Source organism: Saccoglossus kowalevskii, chromosome 5 (genome assembly GCF_978046115.1).
Source record: "Saccoglossus kowalevskii chromosome 5, keSacKowa6.1, whole genome shotgun sequence".
Classification (NCBI taxonomy): domain Eukaryota; kingdom Metazoa; phylum Hemichordata; class Enteropneusta; family Harrimaniidae; genus Saccoglossus; species Saccoglossus kowalevskii.
This window is the reverse complement of record NC_140645.1, coordinates 36,705,701-36,723,691: the sequence shown is the minus strand read 5'-3', so window position 1 is coordinate 36,723,691 and position 17,991 is coordinate 36,705,701. Positions and strand designations below refer to the sequence as shown.

The following is a 17,991-nucleotide window of genomic DNA, read 5'->3' as shown; positions in this document are numbered from 1 at the left end:
TACATCAGGTAAGGCCACAATTGGTTGGTATTACATCAGGTAAGGCCACAATTGGTTGGTATTACATCAGGTAAGGCCACAATTGGTTGGTATTACATCAGGTAAGGCTACAATTGGTTGGTATTACATCAGTTAAGGCTACAGTTGGTTGGTATTACATCAGGTAAGGCTACAATTGGTTGGTATTACATCAGGTAAGGCTACAATTGGTTGGTATTACATCAGGTAAGGCCACAATTGGTTGATATTACATCAGGTAAGGCCACAATTGGTTGATATTACATCAGGTAAGGCCACAATTGGTTGGTATTACATCAGGTAAGGCCACAATTGGTTGGTATTACATCAGGTAAGGCTACAATTGGTTGGTATTACATCAGGTAAGGCCACAATTGGTTGGTATTACATCAGGTAAGGCCACAATTGGTTGGTATTACATCAGGTAAGGCTACAATTGGTTGGTATTACATCAGGTAAGGCCACAATTGGTTGGTATTACATCAGGTAAGGCTACAGTTGGTTGGTATTACATCAGGTAAGGCTACAGTTGGTTGGTATTACATCAGGTAAGGCTACAATTGGTTGGTTTTACATCAGGTAAGGCTACAATTGGTTGGTATTACATCAGGTAAGGCTACAATTGGTTGGTATTACATCAGGTAAGGCTACAATTGGTTGGTATTACATCAGGTAAGGCTACAATTGGTTGGTATTACATCAGGTAAGGCTACAATTGGTTGATATTACATCAGGTAAGGCTACAATTGGTTGGTATTACATCAGGTAAGGCTACAATTGGTTGGTATTACATCAGGTAAGGCCACAATTGGTTGATATTACATCAGGTAAGGCTACAATTGGTTGGTATTACATCAGGTAAGGCCACAATTGGTTGGTATTACATCAGGTAAGGCCACAAATGGTTGGTATTACATCAGGTAAGGCTACAATTGGTTGGTAGTACATCAGGTAAGGCCACAATTGGTTGGTATTGCATCAGGTAAGGCCACAATTTGTTGGTATTACATCAGGTAAGGCCACAATTGGTTGGTATTACATCAGGTAAGGCTACAATTGGTTGGTATTACATCAGGTAAGGCTACAATTGGTTGGTATTACATCAGGTAAGGCCACAATTGGTTGATATTACATCAGGTAAGGCCACAATTGGTTGATATTACATCAGGTAAGGCCACAATTGGTTGGTATTACATCAGGTAAGGCCACAATTGGTTGGTATTACATCAGGTAAGGCTACAATTGGTTGGTATTACATCAGGTAAGGCCACAATTGGTTGGTATTACATCAGGTAAGGCCACAATTGGTTGGTATTACATCAGGTAAGGCCACAATTGGTTGGTATTACATCAGGTAAGGCCACAATTGGTTGGTATTACATCAGGTAAGGCTACAATTGGTTGGTATTACATCAGGTAAGGCCACAATTGGTTGGTATTACATCAGGTAAGGCTACAATTGGTTGGTATTACATCAGGTAAGGCCACAATTGGTTGATATTACATCAGGTAAGGCCACAAATGGTTGGTATTACATCAGGTAAGGCTACAAATGGTTGGTATTACATCAGGTAAGGCCACAAATGGTTGGTATTGCATCAGGTAAGGCTACAGTTGGTTGGTATTACATCAGGTAAGGCCACAATTGGTTGGTATTATATCAGGTTAGGCCACAATTGGTTGATATTACATCAGGTAAGGCCACAATTGGTTGATATTACATCAGGTAAGGCCACAATTGGTTGGTATTACATCAGGTAAGGCCACAATTGGTTGGTATTACATCAGGTAAGGCCACAATTGGTTGGTATTACATCAGGTAAGGCCACAATTGGTTGGTATTACATCAGGTAAGGCCACAATTGGTTGGTATTACATCAGGTAAGGCCACAATTGGTTGGTATTACATCAGGTAAGGCTACAATTGGTTGGTATTACATCAGGTAAGGCCACAATTGGTTGGTATTACATCAGGTAAGGCTACAATTGGTTGGTATTACATCAGGTAAGGCCACAATTGGTTGATATTACATCAGGTAAGGCCACAAATGGTTGGTATTACATCAGGTAAGGCCACAAATGGTTGGTATTGCATCAGGTAAGGCTACAGTTGGTTGGTATTGCATCAGGTAAGGCTACAATTGGTTGGTATTATATCAGGTTAGGCCACAATTGGTTGGTATTACATCAGGTAAGGCCACAATTGGTTGATATTACATCAGGTAAGGCCACAATTGGTTGGTATTACATCAGGTAAGGCCACAATTGGTTGGTATTACATCAGGTAAGGCCACAATTGGTTGGTATTACATCAGGTAAGGCCACAATTGATTGGTATTACATCAGGTAAGGCTACAATTGGTTGGTATTACATCAGGTAAGGCTACAATTGGTTGATATTACATCAGGTAAGGCTACAATTGGTTGGTATTACATCAGGTAAGGCTACAATTGGTTGGTATTGCATCAGGTAAGGCTACAATTGGTTGGTATTACATCAGGTAAGGCTACAATTGGTTGGTATTACATCAGGTAAGGCCACAATTGGTTGGTATTACATCAGGTAAGGCTACAATTGGTTGGTATTACATCAGGTAAGGCTACAATTGGTTGGTATTACATCAGGTAAGGCTACAATTGGTTGGTATTACATCAGGTAAGGCTACAATTGGTTGGTATTACATCAGGTAAGGCTACAATTGGTTGGTATTACATCAGGTAAGGCTACAATTGGTTGGTATTACATCAGGTAAGGCCACAATTGGTTGATATTACATCAGGTAAGGCTACAATTGGTTTGTATTACATCAGGTAAGGCCACAATTGGTTGGTATTACATCAGGTAAGGCTACAATTGGTTGGTATTACATCAGGTAAGGCTACAATTGGTTGGTATTACATCAGGTAAGGCCACAATTGGTTGGTATTACATCAGGTAAGGCTACAATTGGTTGGTATTACATCAGGTAAGGCTACAATTGGTTGGTATTACATCAGGTAAGGCTACAATTGGTTGGTATTACATCAGTTAAGGCTACAGTTGGTTGGTATTACATCAGGTAAGGCTACAATTGGTTGGTATTACATCAGGTAAGGCTACAATTGGTTGGTATTACATCAGGTAAGGCCACAATTGGTTGGTATTACATCAGGTAAGGCTACAATTGGTTGGTATTACATCAGGTAAGGCCACAATTGGTTGGTATTACATCAGGTAAGGCTACAATTGGTTGGTATTACATCAGGTAAGGCTACAATTGGTTGGTATTACATCAGTTAAGGCTACAGTTGGTTGGTATTACATCAGGTAAGGCTACAATTGGTTGGTATTACATCAGGTAAGGCTACAATTGGTTGGTATTACATCAGGTAAGGCCACAATTGGTTGATATTACATCAGGTAAGGCCACAATTGGTTGATATTACATCAGGTAAGGCCACAATTGGTTGGTATTACATCAGGTAAGGCCACAATTGGTTGGTATTACATCAGGTAAGGCTACAATTGGTTGGTATTACATCAGGTAAGGCCACAATTGGTTGGTATTACATCAGGTAAGGCCACAATTGGTTGGTATTACATCAGGTAAGGCCACAATTGGTTGGTATTACATCAGGTAAGGCCACAATTGGTTGGTATTACATCAGGTAAGGCTACAATTGGTTGGTATTACATCAGGTAAGGCCACAATTGGTTGGTATTACATCAGGTAAGGCTACAGTTGGTTGGTATTACATCAGGTAAGGCTACAATTGGTTGGTATTACATCAGGTAAGGCTACAATTGGTTGGTATTACATCAGGTAAGGCTACATTTGGTTGGTATTACATCAGGTAAGGCTACAATTGGTTGGTATTACATCAGGTAAGGCTACAATTGGTTGGTATTACATCAGGTAAGGCTACAATTGGTTGATATTACATCAGGTAAGGCTACAATTGGTTGGTATTACATCAGGTAAGGCCACAATTGGTTGATATTACATCAGGTAAGGCTACAATTGGTTGGTATTACATCAGGTAAGGCCACAATTGGTTGGTATTACATCAGGTAAGGCCACAAATGGTTGGTATTACATCAGGTAAGGCTACAATTGGTTGGTAGTACATCAGGTAAGGCCACAATTGGTTGGTATTGCATCAGGTAAGGCCACAATTTGTTGGTATTACATCAGGTAAGGCCACAATTGGTTGGTATTACATCAGGTAAGGCTACATTTGGTTGGTATTACATCAGGTAAGGCTACAATTGGTTGGTATTACATCAGGTAAGGCCACAATTGGTTGGTATTACATCAGGTAAGGCCACAATTGGTTGGTATTACATCAGGTAAGGCCACAATTGGTTGGTATTACATCAGGTAAGGCCACAATTGGTTGGTATTACATCAGGTAAGGCTACAATTGGTTGGTATTACATCAGGTAAGGCCACAATTGGTTGGTATTACATCAGGTAAGGCTACAATTGGTTGGTATTACATCAGGTAAGGCCACAATTGGTTGATATTACATCAGGTAAGGCCACAAATGGTTGGTATTACATCAGGTAAGGCCACAAATGGTTGGTATTGCATCAGGTAAGGCTACAGTTGGTTGGTATTACATCAGGTAAGGCTAGAATTGGTTGGTATTATATCAGGTTAGGCCACAATTGGTTGATATTACATCAGGTAAGGCCACAATTGGTTGATATTACATCAGGTAAGGCCACAATTGGTTGGTATTACATCAGGTAAGGCCACAATTGGTTGGTATTACATCAGGTAAGGCCACAATTGGTTGGTATTACATCAGGTAAGGCCACAATTGGTTGGTATTACATCAGGTAAGGCTACAATTGGTTGGTATTACATCAGGTAAGGCTACAATTGGTTGGTATTACATCAGGTAAGGCTACAATTGGTTGGTATTGCATCAGGTAAGGCCACAATTGGTTGGTATTGCATCAGGTAAGGCCACAATTGGTTGATATTACATCAGGTAAGGCCACAATTGGTTGGTATTACATCAGGTAAGGCCACAATTGGTTGGTATTACATCAGGTAAGGCCACAATTGGTTGGTATTACATCAGGTAAGGCCACAATTGGTTGGTATTACATCAGGTAAGGCTACAATTGGTTGGTATTACATCAGGTAAGGCTACAATTGGTTGGTATTACATCAGGTAAGGCTACAATTGGTTGGTATTACATCAGGTAAGGCCACAATTGGTTGGTATTACATCAGGTAAGGCTACAATTGGTTGGTATTACATCAGGTAAGGCCACAATTGGTTGGTATTACATCAGGTAAGGCCACAATTGGTTGATATTACATCAGGTAAGGCCACAAATGGTTGGTATTACATCAGGTAAGGCCACAATTGGTTGGTATTACATCAGGTAAGGCCACAATTGGTTGGTATTGCATCAGGTAAGGCTACAATTGGTTGGTATTACATCAGGTAAGGCTACAATTGGTTGGTATTACATCAGGTAAGGCCACAATTGGTTGGTATTACATCAGGTAAGGCTACAATTGGTTGGTATTACATCAGGTAAGGCTACAGTTGGTTGGTATTACATCAGGTAAGGCTACAATTGGTTGGTATTACATCAGGTAAGGCTACAATTGGTTGGTATTACATCAGGTAAGGCTACAATTGGTTGGTATTACATCAGGTAAGGCTACAATTGGTTGGTATTACATCAGGTAAGGCTACAATTGGTTGGTATTACATCAGGTAAGGCTACAATTGGTTGATATTACATCAGGTAAGGCTACAATTGGTTGGTATTACATCAGGTAAGGCTACAATTGGTTGGTATTACATCAGGTAAGGCCACAATTGGTTGATATTACATCAGGTAAGGCCACAATTGGTTGATATTACATCAGGTAAGGCCACAATTGGTTGGTATTACATCAGGTAAGGCCACAATTGGTTGGTATTACATCAGGTAAGGCTACAATTGGTTGGTATTACATCAGGTAAGGCCACAATTGGTTGGTATTACATCAGGTAAGGCCACAATTGGTTGGTATTACATCAGGTAAGGCCACAATTGGTTGGTATTACATCAGGTAAGGCTACAATTGGTTGGTATTACATCAGGTAAGGCCACAATTGGTTGGTATTACATCAGGTAAGGCCACAATTGGTTGGTATTACATCAGGTAAGGCTACAATTGGTTGGTATTACATCAGGTAAGGCCACAATTGGTTGATATTACATCAGGTAAGGCCACAAATGGTTGGTATTACATCAGGTAAGGCTACAATTGGTTGGTATTACATCAGGTAAGGCCACAATTGGTTGGTATTGCATCAGGTAAGGCTACAGTTGGTTGGTATTACATCAGGTAAGGCTACAATTGGTTGGTATTACATCAGGTAAGGCCACAATTGGTTGATATTACATCAGGTAAGGCCACAATTGGTTGGTATTACATCAGGTAAGGCCACAATTGGTTGGTATTACATCAGGTAAGGCTACAATTGGTTGGTATTACATCAGGTAAGGCCACAATTGGTTGGTATTACATCAGGTAAGTCCACAATTGGTTGGTATTACATCAGGTAAGGCCACAATTGATTGGTATTACATCAGGTAAGGCTACAATTGGTTGGTATTACATCAGGTAAGGCCACAATTGGTTGGTATTACATCAGGTAAGGCCACAAATGGTTGGTATTACATCAGGTAAGGCTACAATTGGTTGGTATTACATCAGATAAGGCCACAATTGGTTGGTATTACATCAGGTAAGTCCACAATTGGTTGGTATTACATCAGGTAAGGCCACAATTGATTGGTATTACATCAGGTAAGGCTACAATTGGTTGGTATTACATCAGGTAAGGCCACAATTGGTTGGTATTACATCAGGTAAGGCCACAAATGGTTGGTATTACATCAGGTAAGGCTACAATTGGTTGGTATTACATCAGGTAAGGCCACAATTGGTTGGTATTACATCAGGTAAGGCCACAATTGGTTGATATTACATCAGGTAAGGCCACAATTGGTTGGTATTACATCAGGTAAGGCCACAATTGGTTGGTATTACATCAGGTAAGGCCACAATTGGTTGGTATTACATCAGGTAAGGCCACAATTGGTTGGTATTACATCAGGTAAGGCTACAGTTGGTTGGTATTACATCAGGTAAGGCTACAGTTGGTTGGTATTACATCAGGTAAGGCTACAATTGGTTGGTATTACATCAGGTAAGGCCACAATTGGTTGATATTACATCAGGTAAGGCCACAATTGGTTGATATTACATCAGGTAAGGCCACAATTGGTTGGTATTACATCAGGTAAGGCTACAATTGGTTGGTATTACATCAGGTAAGGCTACAATTGGTTGGTATTACATCAGGTAAGGCCACAATTGGTTGGTATTACATCAGGTAAGGCTACAATTGGTTGGTATTACATCAGGTAAGGCCACAATTGGTTGGTATTACATCAGGTAAGGCTACAATTGGTTGGTATTACATCAGGTAAGGCTACAATTGGTTGGTATTACATCAGTTAAGGCTACAGTTGGTTGGTATTACATCAGGTAAGGCTACAATTGGTTGGTATTACATCAGGTAAGGCTACAATTGGTTGGTATTACATCAGGTAAGGCCACAATTGGTTGATATTACATCAGGTAAGGCCACAATTGGTTGATATTACATCAGGTAAGGCCACAATTGGTTGGTATTACATCAGGTAAGGCCACAATTGGTTGGTATTACATCAGGTAAGGCTACAATTGGTTGGTATTACATCAGGTAAGGCCACAATTGGTTGGTATTACATCAGGTAAGGCCACAATTGGTTGGTATTACATCAGGTAAGGCCACAATTGGTTGGTATTACATCAGGTAAGGCCACAATTGGTTGGTATTACATCAGGTAAGGCTACAATTGGTTGGTATTACATCAGGTAAGGCCACAATTGGTTGGTATTACATCAGGTAAGGCTACAGTTGGTTGGTATTACATCAGGTAAGGCTACAATTGGTTGGTATTACATCAGGTAAGGCTACAATTGGTTGGTATTACATCAGGTAAGGCTACATTTGGTTGGTATTACATCAGGTAAGGCTACAATTGGTTGGTATTACATCAGGTAAGGCTACAATTGGTTGGTATTACATCAGGTAAGGCTACAATTGGTTGATATTACATCAGGTAAGGCTACAATTGGTTGGTATTACATCAGGTAAGGCCACAATTGGTTGATATTACATCAGGTAAGGCTACAATTGGTTGGTATTACATCAGGTAAGGCCACAATTGGTTGGTATTACATCAGGTAAGGCCACAAATGGTTGGTATTACATCAGGTAAGGCTACAATTGGTTGGTAGTACATCAGGTAAGGCCACAATTGGTTGGTATTGCATCAGGTAAGGCCACAATTTGTTGGTATTACATCAGGTAAGGCCACAATTGGTTGGTATTACATCAGGTAAGGCTACATTTGGTTGGTATTACATCAGGTAAGGCTACAATTGGTTGGTATTACATCAGGTAAGGCCACAATTGGTTGGTATTACATCAGGTAAGGCCACAATTGGTTGGTATTACATCAGGTAAGGCCACAATTGGTTGGTATTACATCAGGTAAGGCCACAATTGGTTGGTATTACATCAGGTAAGGCTACAATTGGTTGGTATTACATCAGGTAAGGCCACAATTGGTTGGTATTACATCAGGTAAGGCTACAATTGGTTGGTATTACATCAGGTAAGGCCACAATTGGTTGATATTACATCAGGTAAGGCCACAAATGGTTGGTATTACATCAGGTAAGGCCACAAATGGTTGGTATTGCATCAGGTAAGGCTACAGTTGGTTGGTATTACATCAGGTAAGGCTAGAATTGGTTGGTATTATATCAGGTTAGGCCACAATTGGTTGATATTACATCAGGTAAGGCCACAATTGGTTGATATTACATCAGGTAAGGCCACAATTGGTTGGTATTACATCAGGTAAGGCCACAATTGGTTGGTATTACATCAGGTAAGGCCACAATTGGTTGGTATTACATCAGGTAAGGCCACAATTGGTTGGTATTACATCAGGTAAGGCTACAATTGGTTGGTATTACATCAGGTAAGGCTACAATTGGTTGGTATTACATCAGGTAAGGCTACAATTGGTTGGTATTGCATCAGGTAAGGCCACAATTGGTTGGTATTGCATCAGGTAAGGCCACAATTGGTTGATATTACATCAGGTAAGGCCACAATTGGTTGGTATTACATCAGGTAAGGCCACAATTGGTTGGTATTACATCAGGTAAGGCCACAATTGGTTGGTATTACATCAGGTAAGGCCACAATTGGTTGGTATTACATCAGGTAAGGCTACAATTGGTTGGTATTACATCAGGTAAGGCTACAATTGGTTGGTATTACATCAGGTAAGGCTACAATTGGTTGGTATTACATCAGGTAAGGCCACAATTGGTTGGTATTACATCAGGTAAGGCTACAATTGGTTGGTATTACATCAGGTAAGGCCACAATTGGTTGGTATTACATCAGGTAAGGCCACAATTGGTTGATATTACATCAGGTAAGGCCACAAATGGTTGGTATTACATCAGGTAAGGCCACAATTGGTTGGTATTACATCAGGTAAGGCCACAATTGGTTGGTATTGCATCAGGTAAGGCTACAATTGGTTGGTATTACATCAGGTAAGGCTACAATTGGTTGGTATTACATCAGGTAAGGCCACAATTGGTTGGTATTACATCAGGTAAGGCTACAATTGGTTGGTATTACATCAGGTAAGGCTACAGTTGGTTGGTATTACATCAGGTAAGGCTACAATTGGTTGGTATTACATCAGGTAAGGCTACAATTGGTTGGTATTACATCAGGTAAGGCTACAATTGGTTGGTATTACATCAGGTAAGGCTACAATTGGTTGGTATTACATCAGGTAAGGCTACAATTGGTTGGTATTACATCAGGTAAGGCTACAATTGGTTGATATTACATCAGGTAAGGCTACAATTGGTTGGTATTACATCAGGTAAGGCTACAATTGGTTGGTATTACATCAGGTAAGGCCACAATTGGTTGATATTACATCAGGTAAGGCCACAATTGGTTGATATTACATCAGGTAAGGCCACAATTGGTTGGTATTACATCAGGTAAGGCCACAATTGGTTGGTATTACATCAGGTAAGGCTACAATTGGTTGGTATTACATCAGGTAAGGCCACAATTGGTTGGTATTACATCAGGTAAGGCCACAATTGGTTGGTATTACATCAGGTAAGGCCACAATTGGTTGGTATTACATCAGGTAAGGCTACAATTGGTTGGTATTACATCAGGTAAGGCCACAATTGGTTGGTATTACATCAGGTAAGGCCACAATTGGTTGGTATTACATCAGGTAAGGCTACAATTGGTTGGTATTACATCAGGTAAGGCCACAATTGGTTGATATTACATCAGGTAAGGCCACAAATGGTTGGTATTACATCAGGTAAGGCTACAATTGGTTGGTATTACATCAGGTAAGGCCACAATTGGTTGGTATTGCATCAGGTAAGGCTACAGTTGGTTGGTATTACATCAGGTAAGGCTACAATTGGTTGGTATTACATCAGGTAAGGCCACAATTGGTTGATATTACATCAGGTAAGGCCACAATTGGTTGATATTACATCAGGTAAGGCCACAATTGGTTGGTATTACATCAGGTAAGGCCACAATTGGTTGGTATTACATCAGGTAAGGCTACAATTGGTTGGTATTACATCAGGTAAGGCCACAATTGGTTGGTATTACATCAGGTAAGTCCACAATTGGTTGGTATTACATCAGGTAAGGCCACAATTGATTGGTATTACATCAGGTAAGGCTACAATTGGTTGGTATTACATCAGGTAAGGCCACAATTGGTTGGTATTACATCAGGTAAGGCCACAAATGGTTGGTATTACATCAGGTAAGGCTACAATTGGTTGGTATTACATCAGATAAGGCCACAATTGGTTGGTATTACATCAGGTAAGTCCACAATTGGTTGGTATTACATCAGGTAAGGCCACAATTGATTGGTATTACATCAGGTAAGGCTACAATTGGTTGGTATTACATCAGGTAAGGCCACAATTGGTTGGTATTACATCAGGTAAGGCCACAAATGGTTGGTATTACATCAGGTAAGGCTACAATTGGTTGGTATTACATCAGGTAAGGCCACAATTGGTTGGTATTACATCAGGTAAGGCCACAATTGGTTGATATTACATCAGGTAAGGCCACAATTGGTTGGTATTACATCAGGTAAGGCCACAATTGGTTGGTATTACATCAGGTAAGGCCACAATTGGTTGGTATTACATCAGGTAAGGCCACAATTGGTTGGTATTACATCAGGTAAGGCTACAGTTGGTTGGTATTACATCAGGTAAGGCTACAGTTGGTTGGTATTACATCAGGTAAGGCTACAATTGGTTGGTATTACATCAGGTAAGGCCACAATTGGTTGATATTACATCAGGTAAGGCCACAATTGGTTGATATTACATCAGGTAAGGCCACAATTGGTTGGTATTACATCAGGTAAGGCCACAATTGGTTGGTATTACATCAGGTAAGGCTACAATTGGTTGGTATTACATCAGGTAAGGCCACAATTGGTTGGTATTACATCAGGTAAGGCCACAATTGGTTGGTATTACATCAGGTAAGGCCACAATTGGTTGGTATTACATCAGGTAAGGCCACAATTGGTTGGTATTACATCAGGTAAGGCTACAATTGGTTGGTATTACATCAGGTAAGGCCACAATTGGTTGGTATTACATCAGGTAAGGCCACAATTGGTTGGTATTACATCAGGTAAGGCCACAATTGGTTGGTATTACATCAGGTAAGGCCACAATTGGTTGGTATTACATCAGGTAAGGCCACAATTGGTTGGTATTACATCAGGTAAGGCCACAATTGGTTGGTATTACATCAGGTAAGGCCACAATTGGTTGGTATTACATCAGGTAAGGCCACAATTGGTTGGTATTACATCAGGTAAGTCCACAATTGGTTGGTATTACATCAGGTAAGGCCACAATTGGTTGGTATTACATCAGGTAAGGCCACAATTGGTTGGTATTACATCAGGTAAGGCCACAATTGGTTGGTATTACATCAGGTAAGGCCACAATTGGTTGGTATTACATCAGGTAAGGCCACAATTGGTTGGTATTACATCAGGTAAGGCCACAATTGGTTGGTATTACATCAGGTAAGGCTACAGTTGGTTGATATTACATCAGGTAAGGCTACAATTGGTTGGTATTACATCAGGTAAGGCCACAAATGGTTGGTATTACATCAGGTAAGGCTACAATTGGTTGGTATTACATCAGGTAAGTCCACAATTGGTTGATATTACATCAGGTAAGGCCACAATTGGTTGGTATTACATCAGGTAAGGCCACAATTGGTTGGTATTACATCAGGTAAGGCTACAATTGGGTTGTATCTGGCGGTTATACAACTGTAGTTATAATTTTGATTTTCACAGGAATTTGGCACACAGATATTGAATGTATATTCACAAATATTGTTACATTCACAGGAATTTGGCACACAAATATTGAATGTGTAACAAGAACTATTTTTACAGTCACAGACATGCAACTCACAAATACTGAATGTGTATCTACAATTATTATTACATTCACAGGAATACAACACAAACTATTTACTCTCTTTCAGGTTATGGTTTTACAAATGCTTGGTATGAAGAAATTGATATATATGATTACGACTTTAATAATCCCAACTACCAGAACGGCACAGGTAAGTGGTTGCTTAGCAGCCCAATTTGGTAATCTAAATATCAATTAAACAATGATGAATACCCCACATAGCTATATTGAACGAAAAGAAGAGTCAGTGCCAAGAAAATGTGCATGTCAAATTGTGTTGTAATTTGGTCCCACATTGTTGAACTACTTGGAATATTGTTTTACAACAGTTTCTTAGAAAGTAAAAAGATCTGCCAAGATGTTGGAATTGCAAAGCCATCATTTAGTGTATGTAAATACTATCCAGAGGGGAGGCAAGGGGGGTAGCTGGTACAGTTTTACGGGAAAAGGGCTTTTTACAATTTACAAGGAAAAAAAGACGTTTTTACAGTTTACAATGTTAAAAAATGGAACATTGAATGGTCCAAAGAGCTCTCCGACTCAAATGCTCCGCCATTACTGCGCCGTGTGTAGAGACGCATGCGCATATTACCCTCGTAATGCTCTTCATTCGGTTAGAGGGCCTTTTACGTCTTGGACATAGAATTTTGTGGTGAATTGTGTCATCTAGTCCTTTTACAGTTCCTGAAATGTAATTTCCCTAGATTTTTTTTTACGATTTTTTTATTTGGATGTAAATTCTTGTACGTACCGAGAAAAATTACACATATATTTACAGTGTACGAAAAAAATATTTGATTGATTACGTTGTATGTCTAGCCTGTGATTACAGAATTACGGAATTTATTTTTTCTATTTACGTTGTACGAACAAAAAAATATTGCAATTACGTTGAACGAAAATAACCCTTGTGGATAGAGGGGGCTCTATCCACATTCATTCAACTGATATCTTTCCCACTCTAGGTCACTTCACCCAAGTTGTGTGGAAGGATACTAAGATGATTGGCTGTGCTACGGCAGAGAGCAATGGACGGGTTTATCTGGCCTGTGAATATTACCCACCAGGCAATGTGGTGGACTATTTCATAATCAATGTACTTCCTCCTCTTTAAAGAGCAGCAATTAATGGAATATATTAGTTCAGTTTGGTTTGTAATGTTTATATTATAAGAAACAAGTCTTCTTTTAAAATAAGTGGCTGTATACTCTTTATACTGGAACACTTTGGGACTCACTGTATATTTATTTCTGAATGGTTTCCCTATTTGAAAACCAAGGGCGGACTGAATGATTTTGTGGAGGAAGAATGACTGCTCAAACATATTTCAAAAACAATTTCATCAAGTATACACCAATAAAACATTTGAAAAGCAAAAACACATCACACTTCTATATGACCGAACTTCACACTCCATATCAAGGTTGAAGTGATATATAATATACACTTGATCTTGAAGCGGTTGACCCAGCTCAGTTTGAATGATTTTCATAATGAATCCAGTTGGAACTGCACCACAAAATCACTAGACACACCTACATTTATAGAAAATGTTGGACAATAATTTGACTATACTATTTACATTTGCAAACACCATTGTAATTGGTTAGAAATGTGTTTGATTGATGAACACATCGCTCCCAAATGTACACAAAGCACAAGAGTTAGCTTCTTACGAGATTTTCATCACACGTACATCACTATTCATGGTTTATGAAAGTTGAGAACCCCTGTCTTATAAATCCTTGGTAACATGTATATTTTTTTAAAATAGAATTAGCGTCAGAATTAGCGTCAGAATTAGCGATGTTTTGTCAATTATCCTCTGGTGTATATCAATAAAGCATACAGTAGTTACTGCATTTATTTTCTGTTTTTATTTGTACAGTTGTTTACAGATTGTAAATACCAACCATCAGCTTTCATACAATTTAAATATTATATAATAATTGGCTCGAGAGTTCCACATTGTTCATAATACAGTGCAAAAAAACTGCTAACTTATTAAAAAGGAAGGGCTTGCTGATTGAATAATGTTGTTCTAACTCACTAATACTAGCAAATTACAAGATTGTCTGGCCTTGAATCAATTGCTTTGACCATACTAGCAAATTACAAGATTGTACGGCCTTGAATCAATTGCTTTGACCATACTAGCAAATTACAGGATTGTCTGGCCTTGAATCAATTGCTTTGACCATACTAGCAAATTACAAGATTGTCTGGCCTTGAATTAATTGCTTTGATCATACGAGTAAATTACAAGATTGTCTGGCCTTGAATCAATTGCTTTGATCATACTAGCAAATTACAAGATTGTCTAGCCTTGAATCAATTGCTTTGATCATACTAGCAAATTACAAGATTGTCTGGCCTTGAATCAATTGCTTTGACTATACTAGCAAATTACAAGATTGTCTGGCCTTGAATCAATTGCTTTGATCATACTAGTAAATTACAAGATTGTCTGGCCTTGAATCAATTGCTTTGATCATACTAGTAAATTACAAGATTGTCTGGCCTTGAATCAATTGCTTTGACCATACTAGTAAATTACAAGATTGTCTGGCCTTGAATCAATTGCTTTGACCATACTAGCAAATTACAAGATTGTACGGCCTTGAATCAATTGCTTTGATCATACTATCAAATTACAAGATTGTCTGGCCTTGAATCAATTGCTTTGACCATACTAGAGAATTACAAGATTGTCTAGCCTTGAATCAATTGCTTTGACCATACTAGCAAATTACAAGATTGTACGGCCTTGAATCAATTGCTTTGATCATACTATCAAATTACAAGATTGTCTGGCCTTGAATCAATTGCTTTGACCATACTAGAGAATTACAAGATTGTCTAGCCTTGAATCAATTGCTTTGACCATACTAGCAAATTACAAGATTGTCTGGCCTTGAATCAATTGCTTTGATAATACTAGTAAATTACACGATTGTCTGGCCTTGAATCAATTGCTTTGACCATACTAGCAAATTACAAGATTGTCTGGCCATGAATCAATTACTTTGACCATACTAGTAAATTACAAGATTGTCTGGCCTTAAATCAATTGCTTTGACCATACTAGCAAATTACAAGATTGTCTGGCCTTGAATCAATTGCTTTGATAATACTAGTAAATTACACGATTGTCTGGCCTTGAATCAATTGCTTTGACCATACTAGCAAATTACAAGATTGTCTGGCCATGAATCAATTGCTTTGATAATACTAGCAAATTACAAGATTGTCTGGCCTTGAATCAATTGCTTTGATAATACTAGTAAATTACACGATTGTCTGGCCATGAATCAATTGCTTTGACCATACTAGCAAATTACAAGATTGTCTGGCCTTGAATCAATTGCTTTGATAATACTAATAAATTACAAGATTGTCTGGCCTTGAATCAATTGCTTTGATAATACTAGTAAATTACACGATTGTCTGGCCTTGAATAAATTGCTTTGACCATACTAGCAAATTACAAGATTGTCTGGCCATGAATCAATTGCTTTGACCATACTAGCAAATTACAAGATTGTCTGGCCTTGAATCAATTACTTTGACCATACTAGCAAATTACAAGATTGTCTGCCTTGAATCAATTGCTTTGACCATGCTAGCAAATTACAAGATTGTCTGGCCTTGAATCAATTACTTTGACCATACTAACAAATTACAAGATTGTCTGGCCTTGAATCAATTGCTTTGACCATACTAGCAAATTACAAGATTGTCTAGCCTTGAATCAATTACTTTGACCATACTAGCAAATTACAAGATTGTCTGGCCTTGAATCAATTGCTTTGACCATACTAGCAAATTACAAGATTGTCTAGCCTTGAATCAATTACTTTGACCATACTAGCAAATTACAAGATTGTCTGGCCTTGAATCAATTACTTTGACCATACTAGCAAATTACAAGATTGTCTAGCCTTGAATCGATTACTTTGACTATACTAGCAGGTATGTAATGGCAATCTTGAGCTTCAACCTGAGCTTGCTCAGAGTCAACCTGAGCTCCACACTGAGCTTCAACCTGAGCTTGCTCAGATTCAACCTGAGCTCCACACTGAGCTTCAACCTGAGCTTCCTCAGAGTCAACCTGAGCTCCACCCAACTTGAACCCTGGAAATTGTTTACAACAGAAGCTCTAAATTCAAATCAGTTGTGTTGGAGTCACACATTAAAGCAGTTGTTTCACACACATGAAACATTTTTCCTTTTTTTATTCTAATCTTTATTTCTGCAGTTACAGTTTTATTTTATTCTGAAAAGGAAAAATTGACTAATTATTTAAATAATAATAATGTTAATTTAATATTATTTTTCTATCAGTCTACAACAATAAAGTAATAAATGGAAGTTGAGTTGGTTAATAATAAGATAAAGGTAATAGTAAACAAAAGTACCTGAAAGTAATTGTTTTTATTTTCAGTTTTATCATGTAATTCATCTTCAGTTTTATTAGCTCCGCTGTCCACTTTGTCGAGCGGAGCTTATCATATGAGTGATTGTCTGTCGTCGTCCGTGTCAATGTTTTACAATTAATGCTTTGATACTTGGTGTACATTGTATATGTACATTGGGTAGACCTCTCTCAGATTTGTTCATTTCAAAACTCAGATTCGATTTTCAGTTAGATCTGAAAATATGTGCGATGCACTAGAATGACATTACGAAAACATGCGATCTTCGGGTAAAGACGTGTCAATTAACTACCAGCATATTAGCCATGGCTCACACCTCCTCTCTTACATGCCCCCCAATTCACACATACAATAGGTGTTGCTAGTCTGTTCTATAGTAGTCTGAGGTATAACATAGGCAGAACAAAACACTTTCATCGTTAACACATAAACAATACACATAAACACTAGGTACAATTCCTTGAGTAAAACTGCAGAACAGAAAAGATTGTTCCGTCACCCGCTTGTTTTTTTTTTCTGCTCATCAAAAACGTCAACTGGAAACAAATTAAAAGTACCGATAAAAACATTGTTTAAATATGTGATATCATAATTTGAAGCTTGGCAGCAGGTAGAGCACTTCCTGTTGTCCAGCCATTTTAACCCTCGTAACAAAAATTAGCATACTTATAAGCACAGGGATATATGTACATATATTGGTATTTGAAGGGGGATTTGAGTAAATTTGATTATCTAACCCGAATTAAAAAACAAAATTTTGCAAAGTTTGATGAGGAAAAACCAGGCTTGACTATGCCCTGGTTTGTTTGATCATGGATGTACTATGGTTTGATTACAAGCTACATTAAGACCAAACCATGGA

General features: G+C 38.6%; 1 protein-coding gene across 1 annotated transcript in view; it reads left to right on the top strand.

The window, feature by feature from the left end:
• LOC144353153 (Golgi-associated plant pathogenesis-related protein 1-like) overlaps window positions 1–13,807 on the top strand; it is a 60,723-nt gene extending 46,916 nt beyond the window's left edge. The window contains exons 3-4 of the mRNA XM_085498982.1: window positions 12,761–12,844; window positions 13,659–13,807. Of these exons, the coding sequence (XP_085355108.1) occupies window positions 12,761–12,844; window positions 13,659–13,807 (233 nt within the window). The remainder of the gene's footprint in view (window positions 1–12,760; window positions 12,845–13,658) is intronic.
• The last annotated feature ends 4,184 nt before the right edge of the window (window positions 13,808–17,991 follow it).